At 40.3% G+C, this 20,335-nt stretch overlaps 1 protein-coding gene across 10 annotated transcripts in view; it reads right to left on the bottom strand.

The window, feature by feature from the left end:
- Window positions 1-20,103, bottom strand: part of WNK1 (WNK lysine deficient protein kinase 1) — a 104,570-nt gene extending 84,467 nt beyond the window's left edge. For 3 of the 10 annotated variants that reach the window (XM_069860693.1, XM_069860712.1, XM_069860702.1), the window contains exon 1: window positions 19,123-20,102. In XM_069860693.1, coding sequence (XP_069716794.1) covers window positions 19,123-19,890 — 768 coding nt within the window. In that variant the 5' untranslated portion in view covers window positions 19,891-20,102. Of the gene's footprint in view, window positions 1-19,122 lie in introns of all 10 variants that reach the window. The other 7 variants (XM_069860744.1, XM_069860767.1, XM_069860736.1 and 4 more) reach the window with 6 other exon arrangements.
- Between the last annotated feature and the right edge of the window lie 232 nt (window positions 20,104-20,335).

The following is a 20,335-nucleotide window of genomic DNA, read 5'->3' as shown; positions in this document are numbered from 1 at the left end:
TACACAATTATTCCTACTATCATTAAAAAAAAAAAAAGAAAAAAAAACCCAACAACAAAATAACCATAAATGTTTACCTAACTCTGCAGTCTGTATACCAACAGTGTTTGCTGGTGGCCCTACTTCACTTAAACCTTGAATATTAAGAGTCCAGTTTGATGTGAAAAATCCAAAAGGTACTTAAGAGGCCAAACCATAAACAACAAAATTCTGCATATTAAAATACATTAAACGGAGAAGGATAAAAATAACTTGGAAATCTAGTGTATCTCTGTGTGTGTGCATATATATATTTTCTATTCTATCCATATAATTTTTCCAATTTTCCCTCCCTAGGACTTCTAGGAAAGCAGATTGACAAGAAAACACTTTGCAAGATCCAAATTTACTATAAAGTTATTTGAGACATATTTTCACAGATGTTTGCACCAGACTAACTACAGTGTACCAAAGCTAGTTCTCCATCATCTGAACACTGAGGTTAACAGCTGCAAAGTCTGCTGCTTCTGCAAAAATAGAGGCTGCTGTTCATTCCCAAAAAGACTTTCTACTTGAAAACTTTGATTCCTGTTCCTCCAGAGAAACTTATGCCCTGATGAAGCAAGACATTTCTGAGGATATTCATTTTTACCAGTTTAAACAGCTTCAATACAAACATGGGAACTGAATTACATCATATAGCTTTCTGCCTTGTATTCCCCATCCTGAGGATTTGACTCACATGCTGCACAAAAGTAATTATACATATGAAAAACGAAGGCAACATGCATTATAACTTGAACAAACACCTTCATATGGCATCAAATTGGTGCTGACAAGGACCACTGGCAGGCTAGAACATGTATTAAGTCTTTACAGTTTAAAAAAAGATAGTAAATCCGATCGAGAAAATGTCACTTCCTTTAAAGTTTTGATATCTGAAAACTGTTAACTTGGAAATACCTTGTCAGTGTAAAGACAAATCCACCTGTCTCAACACAACTTTTAAGGTCCCTGTTTCACAGCTCTGAAGTACAAGACACCAATGGATGCAACAAAGCAAGTACTTTTCTATGAAGCAGCTGCCCCACCATAGCTAAAGCTTCTTAAACAAGAAAAAGATACTTGGCTTGAAAACTCACAGCCCAGGTGGTTAAGGTACACACCAGCTGAGCAACTGAAAGCAAACTCTTACGACAGGAATCAAACTTAAGTGGTGCTACCTAATGTCCCATGTGCCCCAGTAAAGAATTCAAAAGCATATGACTGCTATATAAACACAGAGCACTACCAACACATTTCTTCCAAAGACAGCTTGCAAAGTTATAGACCATTACAGACCCAAACTTCCAGAAACTTACATACTGATGCTCCATCTGTTTGACTGACTCTGCATTCCAAGAAGTGCAGTAACTGAGTTCAGTGAGCAGCTTCCTAACAATGAATGAGTGAACTGTATTCACACTGTCAAGAAGAAAACACACCTAATTGATATTCATCTTAAGCAGATGCACCACTCAAATAGCACTAACTCAAGAGTATTTCAATATATAAAACCCTATTTCAGTTCCAGGCTCTCAGACACTCTTCCTCATTTCACTATAGTACAGGTTAAAACCAAAACATTTCACAGCATTACACAAAAAATAAGACCAACTTGCACATTATGCCAACTGATACGTGATAATACAGAGTAATTCAGTTACATACAGCTTAATAATAATTTTAACCACCATTTTAGGCAGTGTCACCAAGTCTTGCACTGAACATTCAAAAACTAAACTGTTGTAGTAGGATTTTTACCAGCAATGCCCAGAGGGGCTGTAAAAGTAAGCAAGATGTCTCTTTGTGTAACTTAACCAAAAATGCTCCCCAAAACTCTGTGAACTTTAGGGCTGTCCTATGCAAGGCCAGGAGTTGGACTCCATGATCTTCATGGGTCCCTTCTAACTCAGGCCATTCCATGATTGTACAAAAACAGCTTCTCTTTTGCAACTTCATCTCACTGCTACCATGATACTTGGATTTTCAGTTTCTCAACATGAGAATATACTCCTGTCATACTTTTATAAAATAGTTACAGAAAAGGGCTAAGAGCAACCATTGCCCTCTATGCAGGTCACTTCTGAACAAAACCAGAAAACTATTAACGCCCTAAAGGCTGCATTTTCTAAAGCACAAAACTCCAAACGTAACACGTGAAGCTCAGTCCTTTGAACTACCATTTAGTAACTTCAGAATGTGTTTTCTATCCAAAGCTCCACAGCTGCAATATCCAAATTAGATCCACAAGTAATCCAGAGGGTTAAGTTCACTTCTTAAGAGGAAACAGTCAGATAGAAGACCAGACAATACACATCCATCTCCTTGACCCTCAGGATCAAAGAAAACCACACTTCACATCCACAGCCTATAAGGCACAGTAACCCAACATTGCCCCACACCAGTAACTGCTATGGAGAGCAGCTGCAGCACCACTCGAGTCAATGGTAAGCCTTCTCCTGTCCTTAAATTTCCCCTGCAACACTTCTTTCAGGGAAAGCGGCATACTTGTCGTGAAATAACCATTTGGGTACCTATAGTTAGCTTATACAATATCATTAGTGCTAGTCAGACATGGAATTAGAAGCCAAGGCACAAGACAAATGAAACCAAGACTCATTAACCTAACTTCTTTTTCCAAAGACACTAAAACAGGACTCTTGTAGAAGCACTGGAGAAAAAAAAAAAAAAATCATGGCAGGTATTTCCACAGGAACAGAAAAGGCATAGGCAGGGTGGAGATGGGGGGAGAAGAAATAGAATTACTTGGAGTCTCCAAGTTACACCATCACCATAGTCCTACGAATACTCTGGGGCAATATCAGCATGTGGCTAGATATAAGCCCTCTCTGTACTTCCACCATTCAGGAAGACCTAAAAACCAAACAATACAGTAGCCACAGATGCTTACAAATGTGAAACTAAACCGATAAAAAGGCAAACTGATTCAGCTCAGATTCCCCAACAAGAGTCAACCCCTCTTATCTTTGATGAATGTGTCCCAAGGTGTGATAAAGTGCACAGCACCAAGACCCTTGATCTCTGCTTAAGAGAAGTCATCATTCAAGGCTCCAGATATTTTGTTATCCTACCACATCTAATAGACTGTTCAAAACCCACAAGAGACAGCCAGACTAGCAGCTAGACTTGCTATTTACAAGAGCATGCGCTGATGACTCCCAGATTCTCAAACTGTAAACCTGACACTAAACTAGAAAATGGCTGTCCAGGTGTGGTTCCAGATGAAAGAATTCCTAGTGCTTTGACACCAAAGCAAGAGAACACACAACAATATATGGCTGAAAAAAACCCCCAGTATTTACCAGAATATGACCTATCCCAGACAACTTATGTTATAGAAAGTCAGAGAACATGGAGAACAAGTCTATCACTATTCTGAAGCAGGAAAGCTGCAGACTTTTTGCAGTGTACGTGCATAAACACCATCAACATGTCATGAAAAGCATGCTGTCAGTTCTCATCATCAAGACCAAGTGCATGGACTCAAACACAACAGAAATTTTCACTGAAGGACACATGCAATAAAAAGGCCAAAAAATCCTCATTAAAGGACTCCAGAACAGCTTCAACCTCCTTAACTCCCACCAGACTTCCTAAACCTCTGCAGCTGCAAATGATTCATTTCATACTGGCTGCAAGGGCTTCTATTGCACAGACACTGCAATAGTGAACTCTGCAAGCTGGAAGAAAATTTCTGAAATTCAATGTACTTTGGGCACTGAGATTTGTTTGGGGGGGGGGGTGGGGCGGGAGGGAAGGGGCAGGTGTGAGTGCTGGCATTTGGTCTTTTGTTTTGTTGGGCAGTAAGTCGGGAAGTTTAAGACCTGTGGAGAAAAGGAGCTAACAGTGTGGTCAATCGCATTTACTGTTCCATTGTACAAAAGTGTTAACCAGAGACATTAAAAATATTTTAAGTGCCTCTCTGAATCAGAAAGCTTTTAAGACTGGCAGGCACAACTCCTTTCAAGGTTTGAGAAGCAGGTGGCCCAACACAGCAAATTTCCCTGGGTTTTTGAGAGGTTTTTAGCTTAAGTCTATGGCTATTGCAAATTTGTTTTACTTCTACTCAGCTTCAGTCCTACAAACTGCAGTCTTCATTAGTCAAGAACTACAGCCTGGCTTTACATTACTTTTCTGCAGAGAAGCTATTTTAAGTTAATGACCATACTCATTCTGCCACTGAAGTGTTTTTTTCAGTCATATACTTAGCACTCAAGGTTTTTTATGGCACTTTGTTTCACATTATGCTCAGCAGCCCATTGCATTTTGCAACCAAATCGCCAATGGCCATTGGCAGCCTTCCACCTCCCCTTTCTCAATATTATTGGAATAAATCAAGGCTCATTTGCACATGGATGGCAGCAAAAAAACCCTCTGCAACCTGCAAAGTCAAGTTAACCCTCTTAATTATCAGTGTCAAGTAGATTTATTACTAACCTCATTACAAATGATTCATTGTTAGGTAGGATCGCATCATGTATCTCAGCTTTTCTGCTAGAAATCCATATTAAAACACAGATTGAGGATTATCAAATGGCGAAAAGACCACTAGGCAATAGCCTGGGTAAATGTTCTACCTAATAAAACTACAGAAGGAAAGGAGACAACTGGAAGATTTCAGAGCAAACCTTTTAGCTACTTTGGGAACAGCATCAGTAAAAACCAGCATCAGTGACTGAAACATTATAATCAGTATCATGGGACATCTGTAATACTCTAGAAAAAAAAACAACTTCACCTGAAAATGGAGTTTGCATTTAAGTGGCTCAACGTCATTTCTTCTTCTTCCAATGAGTCCTAGATCATTCCACAGTAGAACTTTATTTCACACTAAAGTAATGCTTAGGGCCCTCTAAACTATTTGGTCACTAGCTTGTGATCCCAGTGACTCCTGATAAACTCACAGCTGTTGGACTGAGTATTTATAAGTGAAACAACTGACGTATTTCCATCTGGTCTTCATGACAAGAGGATGACCGTATAGAATAGCAAATCACTACTGCTTCCAAACAAAACTCAGGGAAGAGGAAAGGGAAACTGCTGAGTTGGACTGCCCTTGACCCACGACACAAACAAGACAACTCAGCTGTCACTTATGTTTTGGTCACTTGAGAAGTAGCAGAAAGTCTATCTGAAATGAGACACCCTATTTTCAGCTGAAGCTCAACCTAGTCCATGGATTTTTTTTTTGCCTTCCTGGAAAGAGATTTGGCTTGAGAAGAGGGAAGGGAGAAGGCAAGAGTATAAGGCAAATTCCCAAGAGAACCGTAAGCACATTTCCATGGATTAGATTGATTTACCAGCTGCGAAAATCTAAGTTTGGAAGAAGGTAGCTCCAGGAGTCAAAATTTAGATGCAGGTTTCAACCATGCTCATTATTCTTTTACACAAGGCAGTCGAATGCAGACACAGATTTTTTTTAAAAAAAAAAAAAAAAAAAACAACCTTCATTCCAGGGGGGCGGTGGTCGAAATCCTTATTTTGCCAGATGGCTTATACAGAGACCACAGGAGGATTCAGGAAGGCCAAAGCTACAAAATAAAGCAAAAGCAAAACAAAAAACAAAACAAAACAAAAAAACACTGGCAATGACTAATACAGAGGTTTTTTGGGGGAGGAGGTAGGAAACAAGAATACTTCCTGAACAGGTAAGAAGCAAGAACAATTACCATTCCAACACAGGAACAAGAAAAACAAAAGATACCATTTCCCTGCATATTATTGCCAGAGAAGATAAGGACAGAAGTCAAAGGGAAAGTGGGAAATAGTTTTCTACATCGTCAACTAACTCATTCTTTCCATCCTGAATTCCAATGCCAACTTCCTCAGATTTCATACCCCTCTTAAGTGACAAAATATACCAAAAACTTCACTATGCTTAGAGCCTGCTGCTTTTTAACTGCACTCATCCAAACTAACCTAGTCATCACGTCTATCAGCCAAGTCATTACCTGGTATTTCTTAGTGATTTTAGATAATATAGTTGCGCTCCTTCGAATTATAAAAGTTTAACCAAACCACGCGGTTAGTTGAAAAGTTATCAAGACTAGAAGTTCAGTAACACAGTCTTGGATCCGATACCACAGTAAAATCACGTAACACAAATATTCAATATTGTCTTATAAGCTGTCATGTTAGAATCCACAACTGTTTTCAGACAGAGGTCAAACCACTGAAGAACTGCAGCAAAGCAAACCTTCAGTTAAACAATTTAGAACACCAAAAGCAACTTGGAATAATGGTAAATAACAGAGGCTACCACAAAAAGAATTTAGGAAGTTATTTTGCTGATGTTGACAGCACAACTAGCTGCTTTAGCTCAGCTGATCCTAGCATACTTCCTTTGGTTAGACCAACCTAATCTAAAGCTGCTTAAGCTTTCTTCACAAAATGAAACAATTTCTTTGCTTCACCATTTGAGATAATTACTGTTCATACTAGTGTTAGTTTTCATCATAGGTGAAAAAAGGACTATCAGAGTTGCTGCAGATTCTTCTGAATTGGTTTATCAGTAACCTCAAATTCAAACCCCTATCACTTACTTGCTTAGAATCTAAGGATGGTTTCTCCCAGATGCCAATGAATAATGGGATTTTACAATATAGGTTTATCAAGCGGAAACCATTTATAGCATAGGTACATTAGGAGTTTTCCAAGCTTCTCTACATTCAGAGCAGCCATACTCTGCAAAGTTTTTCTCACTCTGGTTCATCTCAACACTTTAGAGTTCTTCATCTATATATGTCAAAAAAAAGATACAGAAAGCCTTCAGGAACAGCAGTAATCTACCACAAACTAGGCCACAAATGTTGGTTTTAGACAGATGTCTCTCCAGTTCCAAAACCAGCCTTTCAAATATCTAAATTATGGTCACGTTTTAACTTAAGAGATTAAATTCATAGGCTCACTATCTGTTACAAAATAATAAAAAATCCACAACAAAACACAACAAAATGTTCATTATTACTGGCTGCTGCCATCATACAGTTCAAATCCTGAATATATGCCTAAAATGACTTTACTTGTTTGTGTAAGGTACACAAGTATTAAAACCGCAAGTTTGTAAAAAAAAGAGAAACTGAGGTTCATCAACAACAGTAGCTCATTCAATAATATAGTACTAAACTAAGAATACAAAAGGAGGTATTCTGGCAAAAAGCAGTGACAAAACCCACAAACTTGTACTGAAGTATTACATTAATGATACTTTCATGAATTAGCCATTCATAGCAACAGGCATTTTTCAGAATTGATTGTTATAAACCCATCCAGTCCCAAGACTTCAAAATTCACATCACGTACAAACTCATAAAAAAGGGGGTTTTTGCTATTCCTTGCCTTCGTCTTTTCAGACATCTTTTTCAAATGGCCTTTTCAGCTCTCAAAGTTCCTTAGACGAAACCATTTAAGTCAACTGTAATGACAGATTTAAGAGTCTCCAACAGCAATAAATCAATCTTCAATTCTGCTTAGCTTTCTGGGATTCACCCAAATTTGAGAAGCAAGCTTTCATTTCAGACCTGTGGCCAGCTGGTTGAGGGAGGCCATTCTCCCCCTCTACACCACCCTCAGGAGACCCCACCTGGAGCACCATGTACAGTTCTGGAATTCCTAACCTAAGAAGGATATGGAACTGTTGCAAGGGGTCCAGAGGAGAGCTACAAAGATAATAGGGCTGGAGCACCCTGTGCTATGAGGACAGGCTGAGAGAGTGCAGCTTGTTCTGTCTGGAGAAGAGAAGGCTCTGAGAAGACTTTATAGCAGCCTTCCAGTACCTGAAGGGGACCTACAAGAAAGATAAGGAGGGACTGTTTACAAGGGCATGGAGCAATAGGATGTGGGGAATGGCTATAAATTGGAAGGGGGAAGATTTAGATTAGACATTAGTAAGAAATTCTTCATGATGAGGGTGATGAGGCACTGGCACTGGTTGCCCAGGGAAGTTGTAGATGCCCCCTACCTGGAATCATTCAAGGCCAGGTTGGATGGGCCCTTGAGCAGCCTGGTCCAGTGGGAGGTGCCCCTGCCCACAGCAGGGGGGTTGGAACTGGATGATCTTTAAGGTCCCTTCCAACCCAAACCATTCTATGATTTTTAAGAAGAAAAACATTTACTTCTGAACCCCAGTCCTAAGATATAGACAACTGTCTATTTTTCCTGTTTGATATAAATGCTATCATATATATTTAGCCACGTTCAGTTGCACTGACATACTATATACTTTGCGCTGTATTACTATTGTGGCACTTTTTTTTACCTTCCCCATACATACATGACATGTCATGTTCCCCCTGTATCCCATTTGAGGCATCTGTGCAAACACCCTGGAAGTCCTATGGACACTAACGATAAGAAAAATCACCAGTGTCAAAAAAAAAAGCAAAAGAAATTGAACAATAAAAGATATTAAGCTATTTCAGTGTAACCTGGCAGTAATAAGTTTTGCTTTATAGCCATGCTACCTGAATAAATCAAGAAATTCATTGTTTTCACTACTAACACCCAGACAGAAGGGACAAATTCCAAACTACAGGACTATTCTTAAACAGGTGCATAGCAACCTACAGCATATAATCAAGATGTTGACAACTTACATTTGTTCTGTACATGAAATTTACTTCAAGCACAAATGCAACTCAAACCAGAATTCCCTGCAATCTTTCCACTTTCTGCAAATGGATGACTATAACTTGAGAGGCCAAAATTCTAAGTTTTCCTTCCTCAGATTTCTTACCTTATTTCTTTCTTTTTTTTTTTTTGGTCACCACAACCACTGAAAAGCACTGAACATTCAAGCAGGTAATCTACAAAACCAAAGGGATTCTGTAGGAAACTCATGCATGTTTTCCTAGAGACATCTTGAGTACTAAAGTCAGCGGTTTTATGACAGAACTTCAGGCATAGACCATGCAGAATATATTAATGTACTACAGCATTTAAGTCTTCAGAAGCAACACAGAGCCTCTTTGCTATTTTCTTCTTATTGTTCCTGAGGGTAAATATTGAATCTCAGGTATGTCCATGCTTGTATGAGATCAGCAAATGAAATCATACCATCACCTGTACTTGCTCATAGTTGCCATCAAGAGGCAAAAAAAAAAAAAGTCAAATTCAATGCCCCACCATATTTTTCCCCCTAGATACAGGCAACTTGAAATGCATTCTGCTTTTGAGCTGCTTGTCTGCAGAAAAAAAGCTCAAGCTACATGCAAAGGAAGTAGAGGAAACCACAGAAAAAACATTCTAAAACTAAACTTCAGACTTATTTTTGTATCAGATATTTCTGCAGTTTCTCCATTTTCAGCACACTGTTCCTGGCAAATCACCTCACTAAGCCCCAAACCATGATAAATGCAAACAAAAACATGCTTTCAAAAGCCATTCTACATACCATCTATGTCTACTTCTCTGCATCCAGAAAGGGCAATAAAAAAAAAAAATTCAATTTTTCAGACAGTATTTCATAGTGTAGGACACCTGTCTGAATGGACTGCTTCTCAGAAACTCTCCCATTCAAGCTTAGTCTCACTTATCTTTTTTCTTTAGGGAAGACTGAAAGGCTCTGAGTCCAAATCAGTTAAAAAAAAACAAAGCACACTAAGTTAGCACCTTGCATTTTCACACAGATACACAACTTACATTTCCCAAATGAAAGCATACTGTAAGCAGCTGAATAGAGAAAGAGACAACCCCAAAACCGTTTTATGTTGGAAAAAAAATCTGTAAAACTCTCACTTAAAAGAAGCAGATCTGAAAACAGACACAGTAACATTTTGTAATATTTAAGCAAAACCTGCTAACAGTTCAGAAATTGCCATTAACAGATGCATATTACATAAGAGTACCCAGATTTGCAGATCCTTAAGATAATCAGCCTGGATCACTGAAGCTTTTAATAGCAATATTTGTGGGTTACTGTTTGTATGTCATTAGTCTTTGCCAGGACTGAAGCAGTCAAGATACATTCAGATTGGGGTCACAAACTTGCCGGCAACTGTCAAAGCAGAGACAAGTCACAAGGTTACTCTAAGAGAGGAAAACATCCAAGGAAAACTGGGTAACACCAACTGCTGGATAGTCTTAAACTATCATGAGACTATGTTAACCAGCCAAAACCAGATAAAATGTGCATAATTGTTGATACCAGTTTTGTACTATCTTCCATTTTGCTTAGCATTCCAGTATAGTTGTTTCAGATTTACCCATCAGAAACAAATCAGTATTTCTATGCTTCCCAAATTCTTCTAAATAGTACTAATAAACTCTCAATCACTTAGAGTGTTTCCACTTGTAGCTTTTTCACTTCTGATGCTAGCCCCTAATCAGCTATCAGAATCCACTATCTTCAGCTACTGATCCAATGAAATTAGGAACACCTGAAGCCATCCAAATGAAAAAGATGGCCCAAAAGAGCTAAACAGAATTAACAAGGCTTCTCCACCATATAAGGGGTCTAATAAAGCTTCATATCATCTGCTATCCTAAAGCAGAAAAATAGCAGTTCAGTGGATAGCTATCAGAAGTTTCTATCAATGCCTGCTTATTAGCAGAGGTGATAGGATCAGAGCCATCCTGGACTATGGCTGACAACTTCCACATCACAAGTTATAACAGTTGCCAAAGCTTGCTCTTGGTTTTAATCTTACTGGTAACATACTAGAAGGAGTACTGCTAACCACTTGTGAAATTAGAAAACTTCAAAAGCACCATCATGATCCTGTCCTGAGAACAGATACTCCAGAGAACTGCTACACAGACTACTGCCAATAGATGAACCAGATGATTTCAGAATCATGTTCTCAGGCACACCTGAAAGAAAGCGTCCCCTACATTAAAACAGAGCATTGTGCAAACCATTAATTCCAGTGTCATTGACATCACTTAAAAGCTCATAGTTTAGTTACAAGGCAGATAGACATCAGGAATAAATATACTTTTTTGGAGGATTTCTAGATTCTAAGTAGGTAGTATTCTCCAAGATTCTGCTTAGACATAAAATGGTAAATCCAAACATAGTAAGTTTGTTCCCCCAAGTGCTTTAGAATGAGTTATCCTTGTAAAAACTTCTTAAATCTTTAGATACATATTAAAACTTTATTTTGAAAGACAAAAAAAAAAAAAAATCCTAAAAACCGCTAGTCTGATTTTTAGCAGGTTGCAGTTTCCTTTGCCGAAAAATAAACTGCCAGCATGTTAAGGTGATTGGGATCCATGCAAAGTAACATACAGTATTGCCTGGAATTACCCAGGCAAATCTGGAAGTGCTTTAGAATAATCTGGATACATACAAGGCACTTGTCATCACTGGGTGAAAATGACAACTGGGACAAAGTTCAGAAGCACATTTGAGAACTAAGCATGAATTTTTCTGGTCACTGTATTGTACCACCGTTATTTTACTCTGGCTTAATAGAAAAAATGAAGAATTAAAAAAGACAATCTGGCAACACTTGTGATCATCTTGTTGCAAAGATCTCCTTTTCAGTTAAGAGGACAGTACCACATAGCATAAAACATTACAAGCACGAAGTTTATCCGTTGCAGTAGGGAGTTAAGGGGTATTGTGCAGGCTGTGCCCATTAGACAAGTGAACAAGCTCCCTCTCTCAAAAGATGACCTCAAATGAGCCACAGGCTCAATCCTAATCACCTCTTCACCTCCCCTGGCTCTCCCAAGGGGAATAATGACAGCAAGTAAAATCACACATTGAGAAGTGCTGGTATAATTTCTAAATACCCCTAAGATGCTGGAGATGAGGTAGAAAGAAGGGTATCTGTAGTACCTTGACCAGAGACATTCTAATACCATTGAAGGTTCAGTATACAGCCTAAATGACTCTCAAAAAGGGCTAGAAGAAGGTCCTAGGGACAGTAAGCAGCTTCCACAAAAGTACTTATAAAGCCAGTTTAAAATTTGAGTCTCATTTGTTTGGAAAAGGATTTTAACATCATATTTGAACAGATTTTCAGATGACTGATATTAGATAAAAGCCTTCAGCTACTTCAGGAAATCAATTTTCAAGCAGTACTACAAATCCTGATATTTAGAATAAAAATTGTTTCAGGTATACTGGAAGAGTGTTTTACCAGATATGGTGTACATGCATCATGATCAAGATAAAACCATGGCATCATTACCTAATGTTTTAAGTGTCAAAAACAATGACTTTCTACCATCTGCTATTAAAAAAAAACCACACGCATGCTCTGCCAAGAGGAAGTCCTATGCTCAGCTGCAGAAGCACTCCAAACTCACATGATATTTATTATTTTTCTTATAGACCAAATGTTACAGTCATTATGTCTGTGTTTCCATTTTTCATAAATTAATAACTCTCAAGAGTAGGACAAGCTTGAAAATGTGAGCTTAAACTGAAACAGAAAAATACTCAACTTTTATTTTGATTAAACCATGATTTGGGAGAACCAATTTGTGATCTCAAAAATAAAGGTTTCTAATCTTTAGAAGAAATGAGAGTTTCTGAAGAAATACATGACAGGAAGCATCAAGGCTACCACTGCTTAGCCAAGCTTTGTCACATACGGAGAGTGACAGTCAGAGCTGTGCTGTTTAACAGGCTGCTGGTATGACAAAAAAAACCCCAATAATAACAAAATAAGAAAAATGATGTGTGGTCCGGAGGCATGTTGCTAACTAAAAGGTACTGAATCTACACTGCACTACACACTGCATCCATGGAGACTACAAGAGATCTATTACGGCTTGTTTTATTTATTACTCTGCTAGACAGCTCTCAAAAGACTCTATACAGGACATCTCCAGGGAGTTTTATCAGGTGGCTTTTTCCGCCCCTCTTCAAAGAAAGATTATGGTCCTGACAATTTTCTTCAGCCCTCAAAAGCTTAGTTATAAAGCTAAGCATTTTTATTTTAAACCACAACAGCCCAAACCAAATCTCATTTAAGAGATTTAATTCTGCAGCTCTCAAACCCACCCAAACTGACAAATAAGAACCTGTTTATTTCCATAAGAAATGCTGCATTTTCAGACTGTGCTGATCCGATTATATCTATTGCTTTGCAACTAGCCAGTTACAAATTGAACCACAGCCATCTCCAAAAGTGATATCCCTTTGAGGTAAGATTATTTTTCTAAGTAGAGGTCTCCTAACAGCTGCAGCTCCAGAATGTACTTTAAAGCTCCCTTCTCTCTTTCAGGGTCACCTTTGTAAAGCCTGAGAGAGCCTGACCACTGTTTATACTTCTGCAGGTAATTAGTCTGGCTCCTTTCCCCATGTCATTTATCAAACTGTCAATTGTATCAATTACAGTACAAATGCTCAGAAATACGGCTGGGTTTTGTTCTTTAGCCAAAGAAGTTTGGCTAAAGAAGTTTTCACATCAAAGATGTGAAGCCAGTTAATACCAGTAACTTGTTCTACCCTACAACACAGAAAACCAACGGAAAATCTAGACTTTACTCCAAAAATATTCAAGCTCCCTATGCGTGCACATTTGAACAACCCCTGGAAATCCACTGTAACCTGGAGGTGTTATAATCAGATTGCAAAAGTATCTTTTTGCAGCTTTTTTGCTTTCAGTATTTCAGATTTTGTGGAGCTGAGAACAGAAGAAGAACTAGTAAGGACAGAATGATGTTCACGGAGATTGTCACACACCTTTCTTAATCTACATTCGTGACAATTATTCATCTGACCCAGAAGCAGTCATGAATGGGAGGCACACTGTCACAGTGGCTGTAGCCATATACAGTTATGCTCACAGACTAGTAGAGTATTTTAAACACTGACGTGAAGTACAGGGTAGGCATGGGAGTCATCATACCGGATTAGACTTGAGCTTGATCTGTTTTACTGAAACAGTTTTGTAAAACACATTTTAAAGTACTCAGAATTAAACCACAGTTAGAGCTTACAAAGAATGTATATTTGTTTCAGGACATTTATTATTCCTCCAGAACTAGCAGAATATAATCTTTTTCCAACAGCACTTAACAGGCAGATGAACTCCAGGTATGGACTCCTCAGCTTCCTCTCACTGGACAAAGGTTTTGATCTGTTTTTCCATTTTGCATTAATGTGTATATATATGACTGTGCATCAAGGCAAGCATCTTTGCCGACAGGCCTCTCTCAGGGAGCAGTATGCAACCAGCTTCAAAAAAAAAAAAAAAAAAAGGCAGGCTACGAAATACCACAGTTACGCCATAGAAGGCCTTTTTCGGTTGTCAGATTTAAACATGCAGCTTCTGAAACCTCCCCAGCTCAACTAGTCCAGTAAGCAAAAACATTTTTAAGAATTATACTTTGACTTCACTAAGCTGATATTTATCATGGCGAGCCTGCAGTGGAATCTGTAATTCAGGGCACAGAAACCACATTCCATTGTTGTCTCCTGATCTGAAAATCAGTATTAAATAAAGTTTTAAGTCTAAGAGATATAGATAAGTATAGTTACATCTTAAGTATCACTAAAAAAAAAACAACCCATACATCATATTCAAGCAACTTCCTGTATTGTGAGTTTTAAGTTCGCTTCTATACATTGTTACACTAAGAAAAATTCTGAGATATGGAAATACCATTTAGCATCTCACTACTTCCTGTAATAAAGTGACAACAGCTTGCATTATCATTTTTACCAGAGCACTCTACAGAATCTCACGGTTCGCAGTTGGTTGCAGCATTATACTTGTTGTCAACTGTTTTTTTCATTTCTACTGCCTACATAACAAAAAATTCATTTGCAAGCTGGAATATTTGAACACTACACCTGGTCTATAGTTAACAGTCTGCAACAGAACTGCATGTGTGTAATCTACAGTAGTTTATAAATCTTCTGAGTAACACAGGCAACTAAATTCACATTCAGCTTCCCCTCAACATAGTAATGAGTGCAACATACTCTTCTTGCACCACTTTCACTCCTCAAACTAATTTTGTAGGCCTAGAAGCCCTACCTCTCCTAGTGACAGCCCTCAACCTCCTCTTTAGCAGCTCATGTGTTAAGCACAATAACCTAACATTGCACTAATGCCAGAGTAAGAATGGCAAAGTGACATATCAGCAAGAAGATGCATTCATGAACTGTAACTGCTGACTGTAACTGCTGACTGACCAACCTACCCTTTCTGTCAAAGAAATACAAAGGACAGGAGTGATAAAGCACGTATCACACAAGCAGCAGAGTTCTCCACTGCAGGCAGTTTACCAGGAATGCATTTTCAACTAATGTAAATATCTTTCTAATAACAGTTTCCAAATCATACTTTAAGAGGAGATACTGTCCAAATGAATAAGTATTCAAACGTCTCCAGCAATTTACAGTTCAATTTACCTCCCATATCAAGTGCACTTCATATTTGAGAAGTTACCAGTCTGAATGACAGAACTCAGGGCAGTAATTCTAGACACAAGACTCCGCAGTCCAGCAAGTGAGTGTACCACCCTGTGTTGTTCTGTGAACCAGAAGTTACCATTCTCATTTAAAACCAACTCAAAACTGAAACAGGGACTTGGAGGATGACACATGACCCCTAAGATTTGGCTTTTACAGTGAACTATGTGAACCTTGCTGCCTCTGGCATAAGAGTATTACGTCACATAGATAATGCATGAGGAAAAGGCATCACAGTTTGGCCACAATGTTACCTGAACTGTAAAGTGGTGACAAAAGACTCAGTGCTCAAAAATGTAATGTAAATAAACTAATGAGTAATATTATTCTTAATAATATTAATATTATTATATGGAAGAGTTATTTTCAATTAAATACAAACCAGCATGAGTAAAGACTTCTGCCAACTTCTATCTACTTAAAGACCACTAAAGCAGTAACTCTAACTACTACACTTAATTTATGAGATGTGCTAATGACAACAGTAGGAGGCACACTTGACTCAGAGTAACTAGAGTTGAGATGAATATATACAATGGCAATAATAATATTTGAAGGCTAACACTACAATTTCTTGCAGTAGCTAGACCTGAGCACTGGCCTTAAAGAGTTGTTGCTGAGCTCTTCACAGCTCCACCACGCTTATGGCAAGGCAGGTATTTCACATGCAACCAATATTTAAACTAGGTTCAGTTACAATTTGCTTCACATAGGGAGGCCACAAAGTAAACTAAGACAGTCCATTAGCCACACCTTTGTTAAGACTGTTACACATCTATAAGCACCTAGAAATACTCAACTCCTTCAAACCAAATCTTCCACAGACCAAAAAAAAAAAAAAACAAACCCAAAAACAAAAAGCAAACCCAAACTAGAGTCTTGGCCAGGACCTCCCTTGGAGATACCAAGACTACCATTAGATTTCCCACAGAATTTTAGCTCTTTCTCCTGCTTTCTCCACAGTTAAGTAAATCAAGCGTAAGGGGCATTACAACACAGTTCAAAAGCCTTCTTAAGGATGCTGAGCAATGTTCTGCACAATACCAGCAGCAGCTTGGGAATCCAAGCTGCAGCTGATAAAGAGCACCCATACTCTCTTTGAAAGGAAGCATATAGATATTCCTTGATTTTACACTTTAATGCTACAGGGCACATACATAAAATGCAGGTATAGTTGCATTATTCAGCATTAAAAAGTCATTCGGCCAGAGACCATCACAAAGTCTTCTGTGCGGTCCTTGATCCACAAGATTCCTACAACAGAATCTGCTCCAGTATTGGAACATTGTAGTTTAACTAAGATGAAAGGAGCTGACGTCTTCCTTCCAAACAGAAGATATTTTAAAGAAACTGAAGCATTCGAGGTATACTACAAAAGCCTTAAAAGAACACAAGCCTTAAAAGAACACAAGCCCAGAGACTCTGCAACAGTACAAACTGTTCTCTCCCCATTCCGTTACACACCTTGCAATCAAGAACAGCGATACACCTTTATCAACTTCGGACAAGACATGAGAGGAACAACATAGTCTGCATAATCATGCTAAGCAGCCTTCATTCCAGCAGCACTACAGTAGCACTGCTGAGAAGACTCTAGACTAGAGGTGGGACAGCTACAATGTCTACGCGCTGCTAGCATGAATACAGAGAAGAAAAGCTCTTCTATTCCTAAGAAAGCTTATTTCAAGACAATTAAAGGTGGCTATCAGTTAGTTATAGTTGGTGTCATATTAGCACGGAAGAAAAATTATTCATATTACTATAACAATTATGCTTTGAAAGTTAATCAAATCTCAAACAACGGCATTCTGGAAAACCAATGACACCTACATTTTAGTCCATCTTCGTGAATCCAGACTGTATTTTGATACAAATCACACATAATGAATATCACTAACCTGTCAACAATTGTATTTTCCTAGATAAAGAAGGAGAGGATGTACATATCATACCAAGAAATGCAAAGTTCCTCCTTTAATTTCTACACACTAACAATAAAACAGGACTTAATCTTAAAATATTCTAACTGTAGAGTCTAGCTCCTTTAGCAAATACTCTGTCATTTTGCATGCAGCCTCCTGAAGAGAGGAAAGCTACAGTCTTCAGAATAATCTAACCCACGAGGCACTCCTGTAATGTAGTTAACTTCCAAGCAACACATTAAATATTTCCCCTGATGATGATCAGTCTCTGATCAGCAAGTAAAGTATGAAGACTAAAACAGACTTCATGGGAACTCCAAAATTGCAAAGATTAAAATCTCAAACAGAAGTCATAATTCTGGTGGATTATTAATCTCCTCTCAGTTCAAACTGCATATGAAAAGCTTAAGCAGTGCCCGACACTGGATCATTTCACTTTTTTAATTTAAAATTCATGCTCAAAAGACTGCCACAGCAAGCACTTAGCAGCATAGAGGACTGGGATGTGTTTAAGGATCACAAAGAAACCTGAAAGCTTCCTTCCATAGTCAGTAAGTACAGAATTATCACAATAACATAATAAATCAAGATATCAGTAGAATGCTTGAGCAATCACCCAAAAGCAAACATCATCTCTTCATAAGTTGTCTCAGTTCGACCGGAATAAACATAAAATTGCTTTTGAGAGGAAGAAAGTTTTGGTACACAGTCACTGCAACCATTCATTTATGAGCAGCTAACAGCTTAAAAACCCCTCAAAGACTTTTGGGATTTTGATCCAGTGCTCCTTTGTCTGCCCTGAACTGGATGGGAACACACACAATAATAAAGCTATATTGCATGAACCCCTCTATAGACTGCACCACTACTCAACACTAAAAAGCAAGCTCTAGCCTTTTAATTTAATGCTGAGGCTTTGAAAACAAACTAGTACACCAGGTATGTGTTCCTGGTATTCCAAGTCCTTCCCACTTCTTTTAAGGTTGCTGCACAGCAACTAGCATCTTGGTTATACAAGCTCTGACTCCTGTGGAGCTAAAAGTGTTCTTGACATCGTTAGACTGGTGTTCTACAGAACGCTGGCTCTGCTCAGGGTAGAAACTTTCTAGAAGAGGAGTGACTTAGCCCAGTTGAATCCGCTAGTCATTTAGAAAGGAGGGGATAAGCATCAGAAAGGCAACAATTACTTTATCCCTTTCCTTGTGCCTGTATCAAGTGTGAACCCTAGAACTTAGAATGAAAAAAACAGCTTTGGAAAACTAAACGATGCAATGCACTACACGACTTTGTACATTTTAGGGTTACCTCCTACAAGAATTCACTGCCACAAACATATGAAATGACTGTGAAATTAAGACTAATATTTTTTTCTAAGAAAAAACACCAAGACAAATTTTGAAAAAGTCAGGCTAGCTCAAGTGGACATTCACCTCGTATCTTCCCTCAGCCTCCCTAAAGGTGTGTAAAGTATATTTACAATCCTCTAAGCTACCTTCTGGAGGCATAAAATACAAGACACAAAGAAACAGAACTGTAGTACATTTTCTGATTATAAAGCTAAAAAATTCTTCAGAGTGTTGAGTATTTAGAGGAATTAAAAGGCAAACTGACTCCAAGGAAAGGCTGTACCTTCCTTCCAAAGGAGCGGCTCACAAAAGGTCTGCAGTTCCCCATCTGCATAAAGCAGACCTCGAGTAGATGGATTTTACCTCCTTCAAGCACAAAGCCCCAGCACCTGGGAGAGTGACTGCTCTGGTAATTCACGATTTTAATTGATTTTACCTGCAGCTCGCACCAGGCGACCTCCACAGTGGTATCCGTATCCAGTCCTTTATATACAGTTTTGAAAGAGCCTCTTCCAATCTCGATGTCAAACTTCAAGAAGCGGCCATCAGGGGAGATGCCCACCGCCTTGGTCTCAAGCTCTTCGATGTCTTCCTGCTGCGTCCTCCGCTCTTCAAATTCCCGGCTGGCAGCCGAGGCGCTGCCGGCGACGCTGGTGGGGGGTAGCACGGCCGCCTCATCCTCCTCCTCCTTGGGCAGCAGCAGGGAGGCATCCTTGGCGGCAGGGAGCTCCTGAGCAGCCCGTCCTTCGAGGGGAAGCGGGGCAGGCGGCGGCGGCTGCTGCAGCAGCGAGGCCTGGGCGGCACCGACAGCAGCGACGCAAGAAGTCCTGCCGGCACACTCGGGAGGAGAGACCAAGGGAGCGGCGCTGCCTCCCGACACGGGGGCCGAGGGCTGCAAACTAGGCAGCTCCAAGGCCGTAGCGTTGGAGTCGCAGATGACGCTACGGCGGAAGAAGCGGTGCTCGGTGGCTGCCGCCCCCCGACTGTCCTTGTCCATGGTGTGGCGGCGCCGCCGGTATTCCTCGCTCCGGCTTTCGTTCCCGGCTCCTCCGCTCGTTCCACCGGCCCCGGAGGCTCCGTGCTCGGCGGTTCCCAGTTTCTCCCCGACGGAGCTGTCCGAGCTGGACCCGTTCTTGGGCGGCGGCGGCGGGGGGACCAAGAAGCGGGGAGGCGGGGAGCCGCCGTCTCCGGCGTCCCCCGACATGGTGCCCCGGGGGAGCGCTGCTGGGCGAGGCGGCGGCGGGGCAGGCGGCGGGGAAAGGCGAGGGAAGGGACCGGTCACTGAGCGAGGAGCGCGCCTGTCCGCCGCTGCCGATGCGGCTGCAAGAGAGGAGGGTCCCAAGGGCTCCTGGCGGCGGAGCTGGGAGACGGCTGCTGGGGAGGCTGGGCCGGCGGGGTGCGTCCCCGGTCAGCGTCTGCATCCATCCTGCGGCGGGGAGCCGGGCAGCGGGGCCGACATGGAGCAGCGGAGATGATGATGATGATGATGGGGGCGGCGAGGGCAAGGGAGGAAAGCACCGGGGCGGGAGACTCCCCGAGGGAGGCCCCGGAGCCCGGGGGGAAGCGGTGCCTTCGCGGCCGCTTTAAGGCCAGAGGAGCGAGCTGCGAGGGAGAGAAAGCGGGGCGAGTCCGGGAGCCGCCGGGCCTGC

The sequence above is a fragment of the Phaenicophaeus curvirostris genome, chromosome 1 (assembly GCF_032191515.1).
Source record: "Phaenicophaeus curvirostris isolate KB17595 chromosome 1, BPBGC_Pcur_1.0, whole genome shotgun sequence".
Classification (NCBI taxonomy): Eukaryota; Metazoa; Chordata; class Aves; order Cuculiformes; family Cuculidae; genus Phaenicophaeus; species Phaenicophaeus curvirostris.
This window is presented reverse-complemented; position numbering and strand designations above follow the sequence as displayed.